The sequence below is a fragment of the Rhinolophus sinicus genome, linkage group LG04 (genome assembly GCF_036562045.2).
Source record: "Rhinolophus sinicus isolate RSC01 linkage group LG04, ASM3656204v1, whole genome shotgun sequence".
NCBI classification, from domain to species: Eukaryota; Metazoa; Chordata; class Mammalia; order Chiroptera; family Rhinolophidae; genus Rhinolophus; species Rhinolophus sinicus.
Window position 1 is genome coordinate 135,928,892 of NC_133754.1, and position 23,335 is coordinate 135,952,226.

Sequence of the window (23,335 nt, forward strand, 5' to 3'; positions counted from 1 at the left end):
CTGTCACAGATTTGAGGATGCTAAGGATATATAACAACTAAACCCAATGTGGCATGCTAGATAAGATCTTGGAACACATAAAAAAGACATTAGCGGAAAAATTAAAGAAAGCCAAATAAATTCTCTAGTTTAGTTAGTAGGAATTACCAATGTTGATTTCTCAGTTTTGACAAATTTACTACGCTTATGTAAAGAGCTAACATTATAACATTAATGAAAGCAGGATGAAGAATATACAGTAACTCTGTAAATCTAAAAGTATTTCAAAATAAAGTTAAAAAATTAAAAAAGGAAATTCTCCAAGCATGTAAAATTACATTAAAAACAGAATAAAATCTGATCTACAGCCTGCAATTTTCACCCAAATATGTGTCATGGACATCTATATGTCAACAAACAGCTCTACATTGACATTTGAAATAGACTTTAGGTGATCTTAAATTCAGTCAAGGAGTACTCTTGTAAAGGTACCAATTGTTTAAGGATGGCAAACATTCCATAAGGAATATGTGACATACACAATCAAGGTGAAACATAGCATTGTGAAAAAAACAATAAGCTTTGCCACTTTCCCATGTAATCATCAGACTTCAAATTTCTAGATACAACTTCCTGAATGGCATTGAAATGATCCATGCTGTCCCTTCCTGCTTCTCCCTAAAAACCCATTTGGGACTGGTGTGAATAACAATACATCATTAAGGAAACATTCATGGACAACAGGAGCCAGGATATAGGTCCTTAAAGGGAAGCACCAGGAGCAGTGACCACTCATTCTGAGAGGCATTGAAATAGATAACAGAAGTCATCTTTCAGAAGAGAGAACCAAAGGTGATTATTAAATGTAGTGTCTGAATTTTTGCAAATAAATATTACTTATAAATCAGAAAAAAATGTAAGATATCTGTTAGTATTTGCCACGCTAAATATTAAATTCTTTGACATAGTGAACTCAATATTTTTTAAAATTCTGCCTGGTAGTCCTAATTCTAGAAAATGTTTTTTGTTTATTTCTTATCGGTGTGTTGTTGTTTTTTAAATTGGTGACCAAAATATAAGATTTCAAGCTTTCCTTTGGAAGTCCAGGAGCCCAAGAATTTCACTCTCTTAGGAGAGTCACTGTGAGCTTTAAAGGGCCGTTTAAATGGCCCATTCATTTCTGTCTCATTCACAATACTTCCATTATCACATCCTGAACATCCTGGTCTCAAGACACATATCTGCCAAGAGCAATCATCAGCTCCATAAAGGGCCACATATTTTCTAGCAATGTGAAATACTTGATGGAGCTGTAATGGGAAATAAGGGTTCACTGTCCCTTCCGTGAGAAGGAAAGACAACAGACTAGATTCCAAGTATTCCCAGCTCCTCGTTGGGGAAAAGACTAGTAACAAAACACATAATAGGCAGGTAGAGAGTTAAAGCTAAAGTGCCTGAAACATTCCATAGTGGAAAGACCTCAAGTTAAAAATAACAAGAACCAAAGAAGTTGTAGGGTATTAAAGTCCATGTGTAAGACACGCTCCAGTATTTTAAGGTCATTCAATTTAACTTTAGGGAAAATTCTCATTAAATATGAACTATACGGGCCTAATGACCTGTTGGCTCACAATTTCGTCAAACTCCAAGGTTATTTCAATGTTGAGGACATTAAAGGCCTAGCTTTTCAATGAAAAGTACTCTCAACAATGACAGCCAGTGGGAAGATTTTTATGAAAGTTTCTAAACAGGTCAGAAGATCATCGGCCAAAGAGTTTGGCAAATTAAGTGACTGGTATCTATTTGTAAGTAAATCCCTTCGTAGTAATAATAGTTTCTGTATTTCTCTGCAAGTCTCTTGGTGAAGAGATGATGAAATCAGGTTAGATGTATTTTGCTAAATCAAGACCAACCAAAGAGAGGCAAGAGACAGGGAAACTAAAGTTAAATAGCGATAGATAGCTCAGATTCATTTCTTAAAAACCTCACCAAATAGCCTATAGTTTGAAAATTCACAGTAATCCAGGAATGTAGTATTCCTTTGCCTTATTTCAAACAGAATTTGAGGACGATTATAAACATACTTATAATACAACAGGAAAAGAGTATGTATAGATAAGTAAACTTAAGCTAAAGGGAGAAAAGGGTAGAATAAAAAAAACGAAGCTAAGAGAAAAATTATCTTGGGAATGTGTGTATTAATAGAAATATTCAGAACTTGAAATTAATACTATTTTATGAGGTAAAAAAGAAGCTTTGCCACTCACCAATTTTAACCTCTGTAAAGGTATTTTGCCTACATCTATCTGTGTCCTTTCTGGGACATTAGTGAATCGAACTTCTGGGACCGCGACGGCGCACATGACATGGGCCCACCTACAGGAAAGGAGACATTAAACATAAACAAGAGTTCCCTAAACTTACATACCTCGTACTTCAATCAGGTGATACAATTCTCACAGATGAGAAACACACAGATGAGAAAGAAAGCTGAACACCTAAGTCCATCACAAACAGACTACTCTTTGAATTTTAAACCTATTAGATGATACCTAGATGGATTCAATACCACAGCTGCCCACCTCTGTGACATGAAAAACTAGGTGAAGACCAAGGACTCGATCCTACCAATATATGTAGTTTTCTACACTTGATCGACAAAATACTAAAATGTAGGCTTGCTATTCCATTTGATGCTGAAATACAGAGGTGTTTAATACACGTAAGCTAATTAATATGTGACAAAAGATTAGTTCAATTAACAAAAGGTATGAACTGGGCACTGTATATAATCTTTTTATATAATACAAATATCACAAAGCAAACTAGAACAAATTGCGAAAGTTTTCTAAAAGAACTAATACTGATTAAGTAATTAAATTGTCATTGCAATCCTACTATAATCAAAGGAACCTAGAGATAAGGAGAAATGAAATTTAGCTTGTTCCTTTGTTTCCTACTTAAACCTTAGTATTTCCTTTCAAATTCTGAATTACTCCAGAAAAATCACAACATCCCCATTAACACTATCAAGTTTCTCATAAATATTATGCCCCAAACAAATAAAAGACTCTTGAGGTTTAAAAAGATCCTAAAAGACTATCACATCCATCAACCTATTTTTAAGTCAAATATTTGTTTCACTCAAACAACCTAAGACTCCATCCTGCCTGTAAAGACCACAGGAAGAGAAAACAAGTATCAACCCCATTGTGGCATTCTTTCATATCTAACTACTGTGATTCTACAGCAAACATGTTTCTTTTTGTCCAAGCTCAAGAGTAGGAAGAGAAGTTCTTATCACTTCTGTCATCTCATAGTCATCTCATAGTCTCATGACCTGTGCAACATCCTAGAACTAGGCAATACTTTTTAGCATAGTGCCAATCACATTTACTAAGACTGTGAAAGTGGAAGATCCCAAATTAAGCAAAAATAGTTTCTTGGACTAAACTTTATCAACACAGGAATGGTAAATGACTTTATTCTTCCTGATAAGCAATCAGAAACACGTGCAATGCACATAATTACGCAAACTCCATCATTACATTACACCCAGGGTCCCAAGTCCAGTGCCTGTGGGGCCAGGCAGGATGGAAACAAATAAATGTGAGCTGGTAAATAATGGAAACCTGGGGTGCGCGTGCCCATATAGGCCAGGTTATCTCTCACCCTGTTAATGCCATAGAGAGATGCATAATCATTTTTCAAGTAAAGATGAAAAATCTAGATTTTAATCCAAAAACCTCTCAACTTTTAAAACTTGGATCAAATTTATAAAATGATGGGTCGGTCAAATAAAAACATCTTGGTTCTGAATTTGGCCTTCAAGTGCCAGCTTCAAACCTCTGCCTAAACCATTTCTACATGTTGCAATTTTCACAGGAGCCTATAAAATGCTTTGGCCCCATTTTAAATATTAAAATTGAGTCATGAAAATAAAATTCATGCAAAAATATATTTCAACAACCGCCATAAAAACCAAATTACCTTTCTTTACGTTCACTTACGATTCTTCTTTCAAAACTCTTTTCATATTCTCCAACTGTCCCCTTTAAATCTTAAAATCAGTGTTTTCTCCCTGTGTTTCTATTTTAGTACGTACACATTCTTGTTAATTTGCTGGTGTTAAAAATAAATGGTTTTGTTTTAATGTTATGACCATGATTGATTTTATTTCTCGGAAGATAACAGCTTTCTCTGTTTTCAGGCATACACTATTTTTATTAGACTAATAGGATCCATCATATTAAACACTAGGATTCCAGTGGCACCTAGATGAGATGGGCTGCCTTCATTTAAAAAATTGTTAGTAAAAGGGGGGTTATTTTCACGGTGTCAAAGACATAGAACAGAAGCAGGACTTAGAACCCTTTGTTCAGATGAGGTGAATGTAGTGGCAGTAACGGTCTCTGAATACAAGCATAGAATCCCAACCTCGGACCTGGACAGCACAAACCTTGGAACAATGTGCAATGAGAGGTAATGCAAACTGCTACCCAGAGGCACAACCACTCTAGAGAGGAGAAGGAAACAATGAGATTCAACACATTAACCTATTACTTACTTATTGTCCTTGGTTTCCTTCAGAGCACCCCCTCTCAGATTGCAGAGACAGCATTCCTAGGGGAGAAAAAACACCACACCATTACCAGACACATAAAATAAAAACCATTAGTATTTATCTAAATATTCCCAAAAATTCTAATTTTTTATTTTAAAATGAAAACCATCAAGAATTTCATGAAGGCCTACCTCTGAGCAGTTTAATAAGGGATGTACTTTCACCTTCCCAACTCACCTTTTCCTTTCCCTTACTGAATTCCTCAGAGATAGGCCTTCTTAAAAAAAAAAAAATAAGTGTGTGCATATATATCCCCTAGAGGAAACCATCATTACCCTGGTATCATGTTCAACTGCCACTTTGGAGGAAAGCTGTGACACAGAGAACTTGGTAGTCTGGAGAGGTATGAACTAGAATTCTAGAACAGAGAATATGACTGGGTTCTTTTGTGCTCTGGGAATCCACTCAGGTATACACAATGGCTGAAAAACTGAGAACTGGCAGACTTTGTTCTGATATCGGGATAAGCAGGAAGCTCTTTTTAAAAGATGTGGCTAGAGAGGTGAATAGGGTCTATCACAGAAATTACAGTGTTTAAGGAGCAGGAAAGAGATGCCTGTCAAAGGAAGCTGAAGCTCAACGAGAGATCACAAAAGTATCATTTGGGTTTTACTGTGGGCAAATGGTGTTGGAAAAATGTTCTGACAAACCCAGGCGATCCAGCCCCAGAAAACAGTGCCATAACATGTTTATGTTTATCTTTATCTTCCCCTCATAAGTTTATATTTTTGGCATTTTTATGTGCCTTAGATTGGCAAAGACTTTTTCACTCCAAGATGACTCCCTGTACTACAAATACAGACTTTATTCTTCATTTCTCACTACAATCCTATGAAAAAGTCCATTAAAAAATAGGGCCAGAAAACAATGCAATGTCTTTTTTTGACCTAGAACTTTTTATTAAATACTTAGGTAACGTTTTTATTTTCAACCTCAAGCTTGTCCTCCAATTTACTTCATTAATATTTTTTTTTTTTAAATAGTTATAGGCTATTTCCCCCCGGCTCCAAGTTGTATATATAAAATTCTTTATCTGTTCTCCAAGGTGCTCTCCTCTCCCTTAATTAATTTTGACAGTTTTGCCTAGCTTTACAGGGAATCCTTCTAAGGTATCAACTATTAATAATGGAGTGTCAAACTCCATAGCTTTTAGTTTTCCAAGGAGAACAGTAATAAACAACTGAAGAGAACCAACATATCTGTATTAACTCCTAACAGGAAGCAAAAAAGGCAAACAACCAGAGATGTCCAATGGTTTTGTGTCCGGTAAGTCTCTGCACGTCTATTTGAAATTTCCTAGGTGAATATTCATGGTTCAGAGTAGCAAAAGCTGCCCTGTGCATATACATTTGAATCTATAATAAACCCAGCTCAAGGAGATAACGCAACAGAAAATTTTGTCTATCCATACCACAAAACCATATTCCAGAGGCCTTTAGAATAACTTGTTCTGATGAAGCACACAATGAAAGGAAAATTTCAAATTCCAAATATTGAAAATGAGAACTGCAATAATTCAAGTTACTCAATAATATACAAAGTATTCAATAACAATTTCATGAAACATTACTAACTTGAAGTATTTTTTAGTAATTTAATACACCCTCTATGGGGGGAGATAAAAATGAAAACAAAATAGGAGGTCACACCTGTATATAAAAAGATATTGGTATTAAAGTGGGAATGCAGCAAAGGGGAGCTGTGGACAGTGAGGCCCTCAGACACGGAGAGAATGAGATGTCTGATTAATGAAACTGGCAGAGAGAAGAGCCTGAAGGGACGAGTTAGCAGAGTTAAATACAGCAAAGCAGCATGGAAGCTGCTTTAAAACACCTGATAGGATCATTAGAAGGTACACAAGTTGCAGGGTGAGACTGCAACAGGAGGAAACAGTCCTCTAAAGCAGAATGTGTAGGTTTAAGATTTTAAGTGGAGTTTAGAAGACTCCCACCTACTACAGTATGTAACGAGGGTTTTTTTGGATCACCAGTGACATCCATGTCACAAAAGCTAACAGATGATTCCAAGTCCTTGGTTTGCCTGACCGCTTAGCAGCATTCAACACTGTTGATCATGACCCTGGTTTCCATGACCCCACACTCTCCTCATTGTCCTACTCCATCTCTAGCTGATCCTCAGCTCCTTTTAACAGGCTTCTCTTTCCCTGCTTATTGAGCACCTCATCTACTACCCTGATTCTCAAAAGGCCAATGACTCAAACATTTATCTCCTAAGATGTCTGAATGATAGCTCCACAGGCATCTCAAACACATGCAAATCTGAACTCACATCTTCTTCTCAAGCCTATGCTCTCCCACTGTTTCCCATCAGTGGTATCAACCATCCATTCTAGCTCATGCTGGAAGACATCATTTTCCTCTCATTTTATCTCTAATCAATTGAGTTCTGTCAATCCCACCCCCAAATCCAACCTCTCCTCTCCATTATCACTGCTATCATCTTAGTTGATTCCACCAGCATTCTTCATCAGACCTAAACTACTGCTAATGCCACCCCACAGTCAATGTGGAATCTACCAGAATGGATTCTAATGCTTCTCAGTATTTAACATGCCTTAGAAGGTCCAGAATCATCAGGCCATAACCTGGTCACCCTTCATTTGGCACTACTCTCCGTGCTCAGACACCCCAGGGAATGCGTGAGGTTTCCTCTGCACCCAAACACATCAGACACACAGCGCTCCGTTCTTCATTAATTAAACTAAACAAATCCTTGACGTCTCCTAATCCCCTGGCTCAGTTCTTTCTCTCTCATTACTCTTGTCAATTATTTGTTGAATTCTTTCTGCTGTCCTCACTACACGATAAACTCAATGAGTGTTGTGAGACTATCTCTCCGGTTACTCTTTCTATATTATGATACCCAACAGAGTATACCTTCCATAATAATTTGTTAAATAAACGAGAAAATGTGGCAAAACAGGGCAAAGTAAAAACATTACCAAAGGATTAAAAAATTGCAAAAACCATTTTAACATACTGGGACACTAAAGAAAGGAAGCTGCAGGCTCCAGTAACGTGGAGTTAAAAAACAATGATTTGACATGAAGTTATTTTTGCCATGATTTACTTGAGAAATCGTATTTCTTAGTAATAATCAAAAACATTTATGGCCAAGTAAAGCTATTTATGTGATTCACCTAACTTTGAAAAAAAATAAGTAGAAAAGGAAAAACTCATGTCCAGTTACATCTTTTTTTTTTTTTTTTTTGAATCACCACCCCTCATATGGGTCAAACTAGCAGATCTGGTAGAAAACACAACAATGTCAACTTGTCCATTCATTTGTAAATGAATTTGACTAAATGTCTATGTTCATAGCCCTACAGAAGGCAACAGCAGGTAGGATAACTTTAAACCTTTCCTTCTTTTGTTTAAATAGTACTTTATTGTGAGAGAACAAAATTAATGATTCTAAAACTTAATAGGTTAACCCTTACTTGAAAAGCAGCACAAATTTTCTTAAGAATCCATGCAACGCCTGATAAACATAAAGGTTGGCACAAATATACTAATTGTACTAGTTTATTGTTCATCTTTAAATTCAGTGAAAGAACTGGATGAGAAAGTAGGAAGTATCTTTCAGGGCAACTGATTCATTAAATTGGTTATCAATAATAAAAATTCTTCTATTAGAAGAATAGAGACTATATTAAAGGCCTAATTCATTCTGGATACCCTGCCAGAAACAGGATATACTTTACCTCCCTTCCTTAACACAAACTTATTGAGTAACTAACATCCCACTTCATAGATGAGAAAACTAAGATTCAAGAGATTAAGTAACTTGCCTAAAATCATTCAATCCAGGGCCACAAAGTTTTTCTGTAAATGGCCAGATATTTACTAATTTAGGCTTTGCACAGCTACAGAGTGGGTACAACAACCACCTCTGCCATTGTAAGGCAATATGTAAACAAATGGATGAGGGTGTATTCCAACAACAATGTTATTTACAGTAGTCAGTGAGCTGGAGTTGACACACAGGCTATAGTTTTCTAACCCCTAACCAACCAGCAAAGGGAACAAATGGGGTTCAAACTCAGGTCTGCCTGACCATGTGTCTGTCCACGCTCTTTTTCTCCAGCATCCTCTGCCTCTAGTACAAGGCAAGGCACAAGCTATCAAAGCAGAATGTCAAAATAAACAGGAGACTGAGCATCTCAGAGCTCACAGTTGAGGAAGGGAGACGACCCATGTGTACTTAACCATACTATAAGGAAGATAATGATAAGGGCATAACCAAGTCCCCATTTCATCTTTTCTATAAATAAGTAAGAATTCATTTTCAAAACCAATCCCCCCAAAAGAACACATAGCATAACAAATTGTGTTACCAAGCAGCATAGATTATATAACAATCTGCATTCCCATTTGTTCCATTATCTAGCTAATCAAACTCATTGGTATGAAACCATTAAATTTATCTCCACGTCATCCTTCAAAAATGATACCGTTTCAGGCAAAAGCAACATTTTAGTCAGTCTGATCAGTCTAACCTCAGGCTACATAAATCCAATTTACCTGAGAGGATGCACCATAAAACCAGAGAACCAAGGTATGTTATGGTGTTTAACAAAATGCAGATGGCCAGGGTTCCAATTACTGTTGTGCCATTTACTAGTGGTATGATCGTGGGCCAGTTACTTACCCTCTGCGCCTCAGATATCTTATTTGTCAAAGGGGGGAAATACTACTTCCTTAAATTAGTTAATAAATGTACAGCATTTCATAAACACACAATAAATACAAGAACAGTGGTTAAATATGTAAAAAAAAGGTTAACTGTGGCACTAGACAACTTCCATATAACAATGCCAGTGGATAAGCCAGGTGCAGTGGTTTAGCAGGTGATAACGGAGAAGATAAAATGGAATAAGCATTGCTGAGAGAGTCATTTAAAATAGAGTCAGGAGAACCTGTTGGTAAACTCAGCTCAAAGCCAAGCCATAAACATTCTGGAACACCAGTACTGCATGGACATATATAGACTTTACATCCTCCTTGTAGTTTTTGCCTCCTCTTTGTGCATACGGAATTAACCAATCCCTGTTAACTTTGCCAGAATGCATCATTTGCGTGGAGGAGCAAAACAGGATCCACACATACAAATTTCACCACTAAATAACCCTGCCTTTCGTTGGTTCTCTTTGGAGCACAATTTAAGGTGTTACCTGAATCTGTGCTTCCAGAATTGTATCTCTTTTTGTTCGAATAAATGCTTTTGGTTCTTTACAACCGTCTGAACCTTTTCTTTGGTTAACACAAAGGAACAAAATATGGATCTGTCACTAATAATTCTATTGAGGTACAAAAAAAACAAGAAGCAGAACTGAAAGAAAACTCTCCAGGAACCCAAAATCCAGGCAGCTAAGTTCTAACGCAAGAAGAGATCTTTCAAAGCTGCCAACTCAGCTACGAAAAGCAGACATATGCTAGGGTCTCCACAGTGCTCAGAGAACAGACACTGCTGAGGGAAAGTCCTGATCCCACCCTTAAAACATCTGAAACCAGAGTAGAGTGAATCTAACTGAAACTGCAACAAATCTCAAATACAAATCAGATTGACTTCACTACTAGTCTAGAAACCTGACAGAAGAAGGGGCATGCCCTTTCTCGAAATAAGTATATTCACTTCATTTGCTACAAAATGTCCAGCACACACTCAAAAAATGTACAGGGTACACAAAAAAGCAAGAAAATATGATTTATGATCAAGAAAGGAAATAAAATCAGACACAAAGATGGATAAGATATTGGAATTATCTGAATTTTAAATTAGTATGTTCAAAATGCTAAAGGACCTAATGAAAAAGATAGACAACAAATTTATGAAGAGATAGGAAAACTTTAGCAAAGTCATGGGAACTATTTAGAAAGCAAATTAAAATGGTAGAAATGAAAAAAATATGACATCAGAAATGGTGTATTCAGTAGACAGATTTCAAAAAAACTTTGGCAGAGTAAAAGTTCAGTGACTTTAAGACATAAATAAGAAATATAAGAAAAGAGCAGTTATAAGAATAAACAGAGATCTAAAGGAAAATAACAACCTGTTTACTTTATGTATAATTGGATTCCAAGAAGAGAAAAGACAGAATGGGTAAAAATATTTGAAGACATAATAGCAGAGAACTTTCCAAAACTGATAAAATACATCACCTCACAAATCCAAGATGCCCAGCAAACTTAAGCAGATAAATACAAAGAAAACACACCTAAATGCATAGCAATCAGAATTCTGAAAAACAAATGTAACAAACGTATTTTAAAATCAAAACAAAAAAGACATTCAGTCAATAACTGCACAAGTATAAATTACACCAGAAATCTAACCAGAAATAGTGGCGGCAAATGGCAATGTAATAATATCTATAAAATACTGAAAGAAAAAAGCTGGCAACCTAGAATTCTACTTCCAGAGAAAATATCCTTTGAAAATGAAAACAAAACAAAAAAACTCTCATAGACAAAAATTGAAGAGAATTTGTTTCCAGGAGATTCACACTATAACAAATGGCCATCACCCACCCCCCACCCAAAAAAAAAAACCTTCAGAATGAAGACAAATTATACCAACTTGAACAATGGATTGTCAGGAAGGAATAAAGAACATCAAAAAAGGGTAAATATAAAATGAATTTTTAGTATATCCAAAACAAACACATAAAAGAGAATGAGAATGAAGAGACAAAGAGACAGAGCAAGAGAGACTGTAAGTTTCATTGAAAGACTTGACTCTTTCAAATAAAAATAACAATACTGTGGAGTATAGTGTATATAGAAATAAAATGCAAGATAAGACCACAAAGGGAAAGGGAATTAATGAAATTATACTGTAATATTCTGACATTGTTCATGAAGTAGGATGATATTATTGGAAAGTGGATTCTGATCATTTAAAAGTGAAAATTGTAATTTTCAACAACCACCTATTATAACAAAGGCCTCAAGAAATTCACAAATATTGTTCTAAGGAATATAGGCTCACAATCAGAACTCAAAAACTCAAAAAACATTCAAGAAAATATGAGTTTGAGGAGCAGAAAAAACAAACAGTAGAACTAGATGCATAATGATCTCAGACACAAAATGTAAAATAAACATTTTAACATGTTTAAAAATTAATGTGGGTATTAAGAATGTAAATAAGCAACTATAAATAAATGACAAATCACATTTTTAAAAATTATATAGAAATTCTATAACCCAAAAAAGAATAATTGAAATTTAAAACTTACAGGATATGTTAAACAGCAGACTACTCTTTGTTGAAGGGAGAATTAGAAAACAGAAAGATAGAGCTGAATGAATAATCAAAAGTAAATACCATGAACTCTTCAATAATGAATTCAACTGAATGATGTGTGTGTGTGTGTGTGTGTGTGTGTGTGTGTGTGTGTGTCTGTCTGTCTGAGAGTGTGTCTGAGAGAGAGAGACAAAGAGAGAAAGGCGCTCTGGTTCATAAAAATACATGCCAATTGAATTACAGACCTAACCTCAAAAGCAAAATAGAACTATGTAAGTAATAAAAGAAATTGCAAGCAAATATATTGATGAATTTAGGGTAAATGTGACTTCTTAATATAACATTTAAAAGACAAGAGGCATATTGGAAAAATTAATAAATTTTGGCTATATCAAAATTTTGAAATTATAAAGAATAAAACACCAATATAAATAAATTAACACAAAATGATAAAACAAGAAAATATTTCTGACATAAAACAGAAAATATTTTTTTTAAACTCACACTTACGAAAAATAGGCAAAAATATTCCCAATAGGCAAAAATATTCCCAAAAAAAATAGGCAAAAATATTGCCAATAAACACATGAAAGATACCCAACTTTAAGAATAAAGGAAATGAAAAATAATGAAATATAACTTCAGATTTTTAAATCAGAAAATACATAGTGTTGTAGTATGTGGGTTGTTACAGTGGCTTTGGAGAGGCATTTGGCATTATCAATCAAAATTTTAAATGCATGTAAATTATGACTCACCAATTCAATTTCTTGGAATCTATCTTAGATAAATATTTGTATCTATGTAGAAGGAGTAATATACAGTGACTATCATTTCATTTTGGTTTACAGTAGAGAAAATAATTACCTCTGGGAGGAACTGGAATCACCAGTTACTTAGATTTTATTTGTAATGTCTGAATTTTTCAGTAAGAATAGATTCAAGCTTGAAATTTAAAACAGTAATGAACAATACATGGTATTAGGTTGGTGCAAAAGTAATGCGGTTGGTGCAAAAAAATGCGGTTTTTGCATTTTTTTTAACCTTTTAAACCGCAATTACTTTTGCATCAACCTAACAAATCCATAAATACTGACTTACTAAGAATTATATGATGTAAGATTAAATGAAAACACTAAGGCATGTTAAATAAACTGTGATACCATTTGGGTACCCCAAGAATAATAGCAAGACATAACATCAGTTTATGCATAGAAAAGATCTGATCTGGAAACATTTATACATAAAGACACATGTGCTCCAATGTTCATTGCAGCTTTGTTTATGGTGGCCAAGACATGGAAACAACCAAAATGTCCTTCGATAAATGAATGGATAAAGAAGTTGTGGTATATATACACAATGGAATACTATTTGGCGATAAGAAAAGATGAAATAGGACCATTTGTGACAACATGGACAGATCTTGAGATTATAATGCTAAGTAAAATAAGTCAGACAGAAAAAGCAGGGAACCATATGATTTCACTGATATGTGGTATATAAACCAAAAACAACAAAAGAACAAGACAAACAAATGAGAAACAAAAACTCATAGACACAGACAATAGTTTAGTGGTTACCAGAGGGTAAGGGGGGTGGGGGGTGGGAGATGAGGGTAAGGGGGATCAAATATATGGTGATGGAAGGAGAACTGACTCTGGGTGGTGAACACACAATGGGATTTATAGATGATGTAATACAGAATTCTACACCTGAAATCTATGTAATTTTACTAACAATTGTCACCCAATAAATTAAAAAAAAAAAAAAAAAAGATCTGAAAGGTCGATTGACAAACAGTATCAGTAATTTTCCGTAAAAAATGAAATCTGAGAATCTGAGAGAATTGGGAATAGGAAACTTTCCTAATAAAATGCAGTACTTTTATATTAAAAAAAGAAAAGCCAAAGACATACAAAGAAATTAAAACTTTTTTCCATTAAATATGTGCAATTTAAATTAACAGACCTGTGAAGATTTAACCTATTTTTTTTTAATTTTTTACTCTGAATTGAAAATTTTAAATGGACACCCATGATGTCTTCTAGAGTCTTTCCGTGTATCAAAACTTCTTTCCAATCTAACCTATGGAGATACCAAAATTGTTCAGCCTTGCTGAACAAAATAAATAAAATTAAATAATCAGTGCTCATTACCAGCTTTGTTTTATCTCACATTTAATGAGCATGCTTTTCCAGGAATAATAACACACAGTATAAGATGACTCACTATTATAAAGATTTAGATGTATTGCTAGTCAACCAATGTTTCCTAAAACAAAACAAAAAATATACTGAATGCCTGTTACAACAGCCAGCTGTTATTCCTATCTCCCAAGTGCAGCATTAAAAGAGCCATTCTGTTGTATCCCCTCCCCCACCATCTCAGGGCGGCCAAAAGCTGAATGAAAAAGTATAAATTCAGGTCATATTCTGAACATTGTACCTTTCCTGCTTAGGTCCCTTTCCTTCATCTAATATCATGCACAAAATCCCCTTTTAGCAAAACCAAGTATTTTTAAACTTCGATTTCATAAAAAATCACCACTGAGATGAACAGCTAGCATACCAATTTACAACACAGAATGATTTTTTTACGGCTCAGTTATTAAACCATGAAAAAGAGTGTTTATAATCAAAGTGCTGACACAACATTAACAATAATGGTGAGAAGGACATTGTTATAATATGGCGATCACAGTTGTTCATTATTTGTAGTGGAGGGAAATCATGTTCCAGTGGCTCTTCTATAAAACATCAGTTAAAGAAATGCCAATACCAAGATTCTCAAGCTGCCTCGTAAGAAGCTCTCATTTTAGCTGACATATCCATAAGTGCCACTAAAGCCGATTTTCAGTGCTACAGAAAAATTATGGGATTGAAGTACCTCCCCACACCCTTATTTATCTGACATGTTCATAACAGAAATGCAAAACCATAAAATAGGGCTGTCTGAGCTGGGAAAACAAAGAGTAATTAATCACATTAACGGAAAACTAGCTTACAAAGTGCTGATCAACAAAACATAGATGAACCATTTCTGGAGATGTGGCTCATTTATCAGGGTTGGAGAGAGGGCAGGATCTCACAGAAGGACACGGCTGGCATGAATTCTGAGTAATTAGGAAATTAAATGACAGGTTTCCTGCAGTTATCTTCTGAATGGAAACTGAACAGGCTCCAATGAATTTTACAGCAGCAAGTGATTTCTCTCATTTAGATGCCCACACATCTAATTTGTATTATAAGTGAAAACATACATTCACTCAACAAATATTGGTTAATCGCCATGTTCTAGACACTGGGCAACATCAGTGAATGACAAAGAATCTGCCCTCAATGAACTTACATTCTGGTTGGGATAGCAGACAAACTAAATTCAGTAGGTTATTTTAGATGGCAGAGGATGTTAAGTGCTATGTTTGTGGCCTATGGCGTTATCTAGAGAAAGGTGATGCTGGAAAATCCTGGTAGTCAGAAAGTAAGTGGAAGAATATCTGGTAAGGCTTCATAGGCCATGAAAAAAGGGAACAACTTTACTCTGACAGAGATAAAAAGCCGCTGTAGGGCTAAAGCACAGCAAGGACAGAATCTGACTTACATTTTAATTGGATCATTCCAACTGCTGTGTTGATAGTAGAAGAGAGAGGTTCAAGGGTATGCGAGAGAAGAGCAGTCAGCAGGTTACTTACTGCCTTAATCCAGGAGAGAGGTAATAATGGAGATTACTCTGGGTAATATCAGCAGAGGTGATTAAGAAGTGACCAGAATTCTAGATTCATTTTAAAAGTTAGACAAGACAGGAATGACTGTCAGACAGATATGGGGTATGAGAAAAAGAAAAGCATCAAATCTAACTCTAAAATGTTTGGCCTCAGAAGCTGGAAGGTCTGGAAATAAGGAAGCTTGTAGGAGAAGATTTGGAATTCAGCTTGAGACAGGGTGAATTCGAGGTATCCACCGGACGTGCTGCTCAAAAAGGTGCCAGATGGAGCTGCACCTCTCGGGGGAGGCTGAGCTCGACAGAGAAAGGTACAAGCCATCAATGACTAGATGCTACATAAAACCACTGAAGCTAGAAGACAGGATGCGATTACCAATGGGTTAGGTAGGATAAGGAAGAGGCCTCCATTTTGAATTCTGTGGCACGAAAAGAAACGGCCAGTAAAGTAGGAGGAAAAGCAGGAGAGTGCAGGATTCTAGAAGCAAAGTGAAGATGATGCTTCCAGCGGGAGGCAGCGATCAACTGATCATGCTGGTGAAATAGGGTGGGAGCTGGTGGAGAAGAAAAATCGAGAGAGGTTTTCTGTTTATTTGAAAACGGAAGAAGTAATAGCTTATTTGGATGATAATGAGAACCATCTAGAGAGGGGAACATCGGTGATGTGGGAGATAGGGATGAGTTACTGGAACTGGGATCCTGTGTGTACGAGAGGGGATGGCTTTAGGTAAGAGCAGGGATAATATAGATATGACGGAGGTGGAAGCTTGTAGACCTCTACTGATGCTTCCTATTTCGCAGTGAAATATGAAGTGAGTTTGTGAAGTGAGAGCGAGGATGGGGGAGGAGATGGGGAAGTTTCAGGTGATGGAAGGTATAAAACTGTCACCCAGGGGAGTGGTAGAGTGAAGGGGTGATGGTGATATGAATTACTGGCACCGCTGAGGACTCACCTAGTTACAAATTGAAAGCAAGAGCAATCTATGTATTGGGTGTTTGTCCACAGCCATATTCAGCTACAGGGTGCGGGTACAGAGTACAGATAGTTGGATTTACTAGGGTCAAATTATGCAAAGGGAGAATAAAGTCAGAAAGTGGCAAGGGGGCAGGCAGTGTATGCAAAGGAATGTAGTAGCTAAAAACAGAAGTTAAGTACAAGGGGGGAGTGGGAGAATGAAATGTTCGGAGCGTTACTGTCACCGTGAGGTTCAAGGACTGCTGAAGTCCAGGAACTACAGCCTATGAGCTAGAAAGACAGAAAAAGGCAGTGAGAACGATGGCTGAAATTGAGAGGTGACACTGAAAATGCAGCATACCTAACAGCCACGAGGGAAATGCCAAACTGCTAAGCGTTAGGACTAATCACCCGTTCACAAGGCTGTCTTTCTGTTGAATACTGTATTTGTTCTCTATTACTGCAACAATAAATTACCTCAAAGCTAATGGCTTAAAACAACCCAAATATATACAGACCAGCAGGTCACAAGTCCAAAATGGGTCGCACTGGGCTAAAATCAAGTGTCAGCAGGGTCATTGCTTTCGGGGGAGAATCCATTTCTTGGCCCTCGCCAGCTTTTCCAGGCTCAATGGCTCATGGTCCTCTTCCTCCACCTTGAAAGCAGCAACAGCAGGTCCAGTACTTCTCACATCATATCACTGTGACCTCCTTTTCTGCCTCCCTCTTCCACATTTAAAGAACCCTTGTGACTGCACTGGGTACACCCAGGATGAGGAAACTTGGTGCGGGAGGTGTATTTACTACATTTTAACTACTTAAATATCATACCACCATTCGTAGGAAAGGAAGTAATTAGAAGAATAAGTCATACTCTGCGTTTGTTTCCAATTATTTTTTTCCTGGATTTATCTTTCTAATAGCATTACTTACACAAATAAATTAATTTGAGGTTTGCAAAGCACTTGTCTGGTAGCAAGCCGGGCACATGCTTGATGCAAGGAGAAGCACCTCTATAATTGACTGGTCAGAGGTAATCTACACGAAACTTACTGCATTTACATAACAGTATATTTCCAGGATCCTGAGCAAAGTACTTCAACTTGAACATACATCTTACTTTGTTAAAATTATACAACGTTCGGCTTTCAAATAAAACTCAGCTGGTTTACTCTTTCTTCCCAGCATCACCTCCGATAACAAATAGCAAAGTACATGATTTCTTCATCCTCCCACTGGACTAAATTTTGCCATTCATGAGAAATGCCTGCACTGCACTTTTTCCCCCCTTCACTCTTCCTAGGGCTCTCTTTCCTCGTTGCAAAAGAGCTGTGCCTTATAGCCCAGTGACCTCCAGGCTTGCACATCCTGGTGTATAGTTCAGTATGTTATGCTCCCCATAATGTCACTCATTATTCTTCCTGACTTTTCTTGTGCTCGCTGGTTGAAGCATTTAAGATTAATGAGGCATTCGTTCTCAATCAAGAAGCTATTTATGAATATAGTTCCACTTACAATAAGCTTTGTAGACTTCTCTTTCTTTCTCTCCATTACCAAAGGGGAGGGGGGGCAGAGGGAATGATGTTTCTTGAGCAAAAGGGAGAAGAAAGAACAGAAAAGAAGGATGTGTGACTTTTTAGCCTATAAGCAGTTCCCTAACTGAAAGACCTCCACATTACAGCTATGCCCTCAGGATAACTGATATCCTCAAATGTGATGTTCTGTTTGGTTAAAGTAAAATAATTATTACCATCCCAGCCTTTGTGAGCCAAGGTTTAAGTCTGCAACTGTTCAGAATAATCTGCCTCCTCAGGAGGCAGGAGGTAATTTTGAACCCAAATGCATGACCTCATATGGGAGAGTGTGGTCTGGCTACAGGCTTATGGGGACACCTCAATGGCCAGGAGTAATGGTGTCAGCAGCTGCTTGGCTACAAATGGCCCCGGCCTACCTGTGAAAGCCCTGTCTGTAACAAGAACGGAGCCTTTTTTTTTTTTTTTCGACTAGCTTAACTGTGTATGAGAATCAAAGTCAGCCTTTTAGGCTGACAGCCTCCCATTACCAGGTCTTGACAGTATCCCATGCAACATACCAAAAAATACAGCATAAAACACATCCCAGGGAGTAGCAGCGCCACTGTGACCTCTCAAGGCCATAAGCCAATCTGACCTAAAAATCAATGGCTCTGATCTACAAAGCCACTTCAGAGCTCTTCGTAAAAGAAAAATGTCAATGCTGTTGTCAGGTGGGAAATTGGATTCAGGAGATTATCCAGTTCGAGGAAAGGCCCTCTGGGTAGAAACTAGAGTAAATATGAAAGGGGAAAGAAACTGCTCTACTCAACCACCCAATAATGCTAATTATTCCATATTAAGTAGATAACCAACTTCGATAAAACTTAGCACTGGCTTTATTTTCAGTGTAAACTAAGAAAAATCATTCAAAAATGTTGTTCAGAATTAGGCCAGTTACTCGGACTTCTTCCCACTCTGAAAATAAATAACTGAGGAGAGAAAGCAGCATCTTCAGATTCAACAGAGTGTGGTTAGCGGTGCTACACAGCAGATGCATGGCTCTAAAACCCAGCCTCCATGCAGTGTGGGAGTCAAGGGTTCTACCTAACAGACCACTGTCCTCCATCATTAGGCTGAGCAAATAGAGAGTTACAGGGGTTATGGGGGCTTCATAGTTTACAAGGACGTTAAGAGTTATGAGCGTCCCAAAACAAAGATCATATTTACCCGAGACTTAAAAATTGAAAGTTAAGACTAAGGTACACTCCAAAGATACGGAGTTCAGATAAGTATGTTCCAACAAATGACTTAGTTAATGAACTTTTAGCAACATTGGGGGTGGGTTTTGTAAGGACCATCACCTCAGGTACTTCTAGAATATAACTTTGTGATTTATGCAAAGAAAAGATTTCAGTTTCTTTCAGAAGCCAAATGAAATAGCTATGTGCAGCCTTGGAGGGCATGAATGGCAACTATTACCAGATCTATAGATTCCACTTACCATCAAGCAGCAAAAAATAGACACCAAAATGTTTGTTTTTAATCATCACAATTGCACATTCCACTCTAAGAGGAAAGAAAATGCTAACTCCAAATGATCATCAAAGTATAGCTTGCTTATATTATTACTCTATTTTTAAAAACAAACAAATAAGCAAAATAAAGGGCACAGTGAATAAATGTATGGCCAAGGTGAAAACCTATCTCATGCCTGGACTTTGATTCTTAAACCACTTGGGGGAAAAAACTAGAATGTCATATTGGTTTTATATATATATATAACTTTATTATTCCACAAAGTACAATAAATGCTCTTCAATAGATAACAAATGTGTGCAGTTACCTAGCTTATACATTTCATTATACAAATGAAAATTATACAATGAAAATTCTTGCCTATAAAGTGTTTTTTCAAATTTTTCATTACAAAATCTACATTTTCATAGCATGGCAATATTCATCCAAGAATACTATAGATCTTTTTTACACTATATTACTTTCGAATGAAAATATTCAAACAAATTCTCCTGAATTAACTGGAATGGAATATATTAAAATAAAAAGGAATTTAGAAGATAATGCCTATTGCTATGCATTCCTGAACAGCATGTAAAGTTATAGTAAGACCTTGAGGTCATTTGCTTTTTTAAAAAACCAGTGGAAGTTATCTTCAGCTCATAAAAACTGCACTGATCTGACCAATAATTACTAGTGTCACTTCTATTTGCTACACTTTCTGTTACTCATCATCTCTGACTAGGTTAAACAACACATAACTAAATTTAGTTCTCTTGAAGGTCCCCAATTCTTAAAGAAAACTAATTAAAGCAAAATGGAAATACAAAGCCACACAGAATCAAGGGACGTTAGGGTCAGTGAGAACTTAGATACATATCTCTAGTCAAAACTTCTCATTATATTGCTTTTAAATTTTCCTCTAATTTAGATTTTGTTTAGATTATAGGCATGTGAGCTACTGTGTATACTCTGTTCCAGCCACTAAGAATTATTTAAGGTAATAAAAAAGCCCCCTAGTAAAGCATAACAGAAATGATACTTTATTCAGAATTTTTCACACTAACAATGAAAAACTATGATTGGCAACTCATGACTTGCAAAGTCATAAATCTGAGTATGATGTTACCAATCTATATATGCAGTTCTCACTCCCATTTATGGCACTAAAATAACCTGAGAGCCCCCATCCCCTGAAAGGTCCCTGAAGAAAGATCCAAATTTCCTGGAAAGAACCTACCACCAGAGAACTACAATATCTCTAAATTTTAAAAAAGAGAAAATCTTACCTATATTCCTGTTTAACCTCTTAATCAGCTTATGTTTATTTACTCTTCTGAATTCTATATTATAAATTCTTCAGAAGACATAGAAAATCCTCCTATATTTTAAATTAACATACTACCTCTTAATACTCTACATAGTTTTAATCACACAGGTTATTAATTTTTAGAATAAAAATAAGTATTTAGGTTACCATTCCTTACTAGACATTTAACGAACATCTTCCTTCATAATTATTAGGTTGTGCAAAAGTAACTGCAGTTTAAAAGGTTTAAAAACAATTGCAAAAACCGCAATTACTTTTGCACCAACCTAACACAAGTTTAGCCCTAAAAAAGTGTTCAGGTATTTCACAGAAATACCCAGACTCAAACAAAGATTTTCAATGTAGGGATAAAAAAGAAAATAGTGGGGGGAAACCTGAAAGAAAGCAATACAAATTCTGTATTTTTACAGTGAAAATATTAGCATTATATTTTAATTAGTAATAACTTGTAGTCATTATGCCATGGAAATCAAAAAACAGATTAGACACAAACTACAGTAATTTAGGTCAAAATGATTTGATTCACATTAAAAATCAAAATACTAAGAAATGCATGCAAGAATCAGAGTATTGACATTCTACACCTAAAAACAGAACTTGGTAACGTTTGAATGTGCTCTGAAGTGGTACTATAATGACGGAGTAAAAAATTGCTCTAAAACGAATTATATAACTAGTCACAAAAGGATGAAAACAAACAGAACTGAAAATAAAATAATCTAATAAAGCTGGGTTATAAACCATAAACTCAAACATAGCTTTCAGATAGCTATGTCTATCTAAGCAGTACTGAAATAGGACGAATAGACACAAAGACATGCTATTTACTTAGAATGATGTACCTACAACCTGTATCTCAAGATAGACGGGTATTGGGGGATTCTTTGTTTCATTTCATTTCATTTCAATTTAGACATAGAGCTAGGATTCTAGAATCCAAATTAGGGATCTTGAGATTATTATGGTAAGCGAAATAAGTCAAACAGTAGAGAACAATATGACTTCACTGATATGTGGGATAAAAAGCAATAAAGGAACAAGACAAAACAAAGAAACAAAAACTCATAGACACAGACAACAGTTTAGTGGCTACCAGAGGGTAAGTGGGGAGAAGGGATAGTAGAAGAGGATAAAGGGGGTGAAACATACGGTGATGGAAGGAGAACTGACTCTGGGTGGTGAACACACAATGCACACTATACAGGTGATATGTTACAGAATTGTACACTGGAAACCTATGTAATTTTACTAATGATTGTCACCCCAATAAATTTTAATTTAAAAGAAAAGAAAGAAAAATTATAACGAATCTCTTCCTCCAACACATGAAGTTGCAATACAGCTTGCTTCTTACCCATATTTTAATTGCTATGAATGAATAAAGTAAAGACATGGTAGCAAAATGAAACAGTGAGCAGGAACCTGAAACTTTGGAAATGGTGAAAGCACCTAAAGGTCACAGATAAAGTTCCTGCCCATATCACAGCCTTCTTTATGCTCTACCAGTTCAGAAATGATCCAACACTACACCAGGTGCGAGGCTGTCGCAGACATAAATGAGACCAAGTTCTCGCCTCCAGTTACTTGAAGACTAGCAGGGCAGTCGTGTCCAGAGCATGCACTCTAGAATTAGTGAATAAAAAGTCAGCTGGTCTGTGAGCATGGATGCTAGCCTTGTATAAATCCTCAGCTACCTTGCCCAGGATGATGCTGACAAACGTAATCACCTTCTAATGTATGAATTTACTTATTGTCTGGGATTGCCTTTGTTTCTTCCAAAATTTAAATTACTGATGCTTAACTCTATGATATAGTTACTATTATAGTCTCCTTTTTTTCCAACTTTACCGAAATACAGTTGACATATAACATTGTGCAAGTTTAAGGTATACAACGTTATGATTTGATATATGTATATATTGAAAAATGATTACCAAAAGGTTAGTTAACACATCCATCACTTCACAATTACCTTTGTGTGTGTGTCATGAGTACTTTAAATATCTACTTTCTTAGCAACTTTCAAATATACAACACACTATTGCTAACTATAGTCACCATGCTGTATATTAGATCCCCAGAACTTACTCGTCTTGCAACTGGCAGCTTGAACCCTCTGACCACATTTACCCATCTTCCTCACTTGCTCCACCTCTGGCAATCACCAATCTATCCTGTTTCTATGTGTTTGGCTTTTCTTTTCTTTTTTTTAAGATTCCACATATAAGTGAGAGCATAAGTATTTGTCTTTGCCTGACTTATTTCACTTAGCATAATGTCCCCAAGGTTCATCCATGTTGTTGCAAATAGCAGGATTTCCTTCTTTTTTTATGGCTGAATATAATATTGCATTGTATATATCTTCTACATTTTCTTTATCGATTGATCCATCAATGGACATTCTTTTTAAAAAGAATCCGTAAAAA

General features: G+C 36.1%; 1 protein-coding gene across 3 annotated transcripts in view; it reads right to left on the reverse strand.

The window, feature by feature from the left end:
* Positions 1-23,335, reverse strand: part of KDM4C (lysine demethylase 4C) — a 346,173-nt gene that overhangs the window by 110,421 nt on the left and 212,417 nt on the right. For 2 of the 3 annotated variants that reach the window (XM_019727138.2, XM_074330450.1), the window contains 2 exons: positions 4,547-4,602; positions 2,247-2,355 (listed from right to left, as the gene is read on the reverse strand). In XM_019727138.2, coding sequence (XP_019582697.2) covers positions 2,247-2,355; positions 4,547-4,602 — 165 coding nt within the window. The remainder of the gene's footprint in view (positions 1-2,246; positions 2,356-4,546; positions 4,603-23,335) is intronic. The other variant, XR_012495714.1, reaches the window with a different exon arrangement.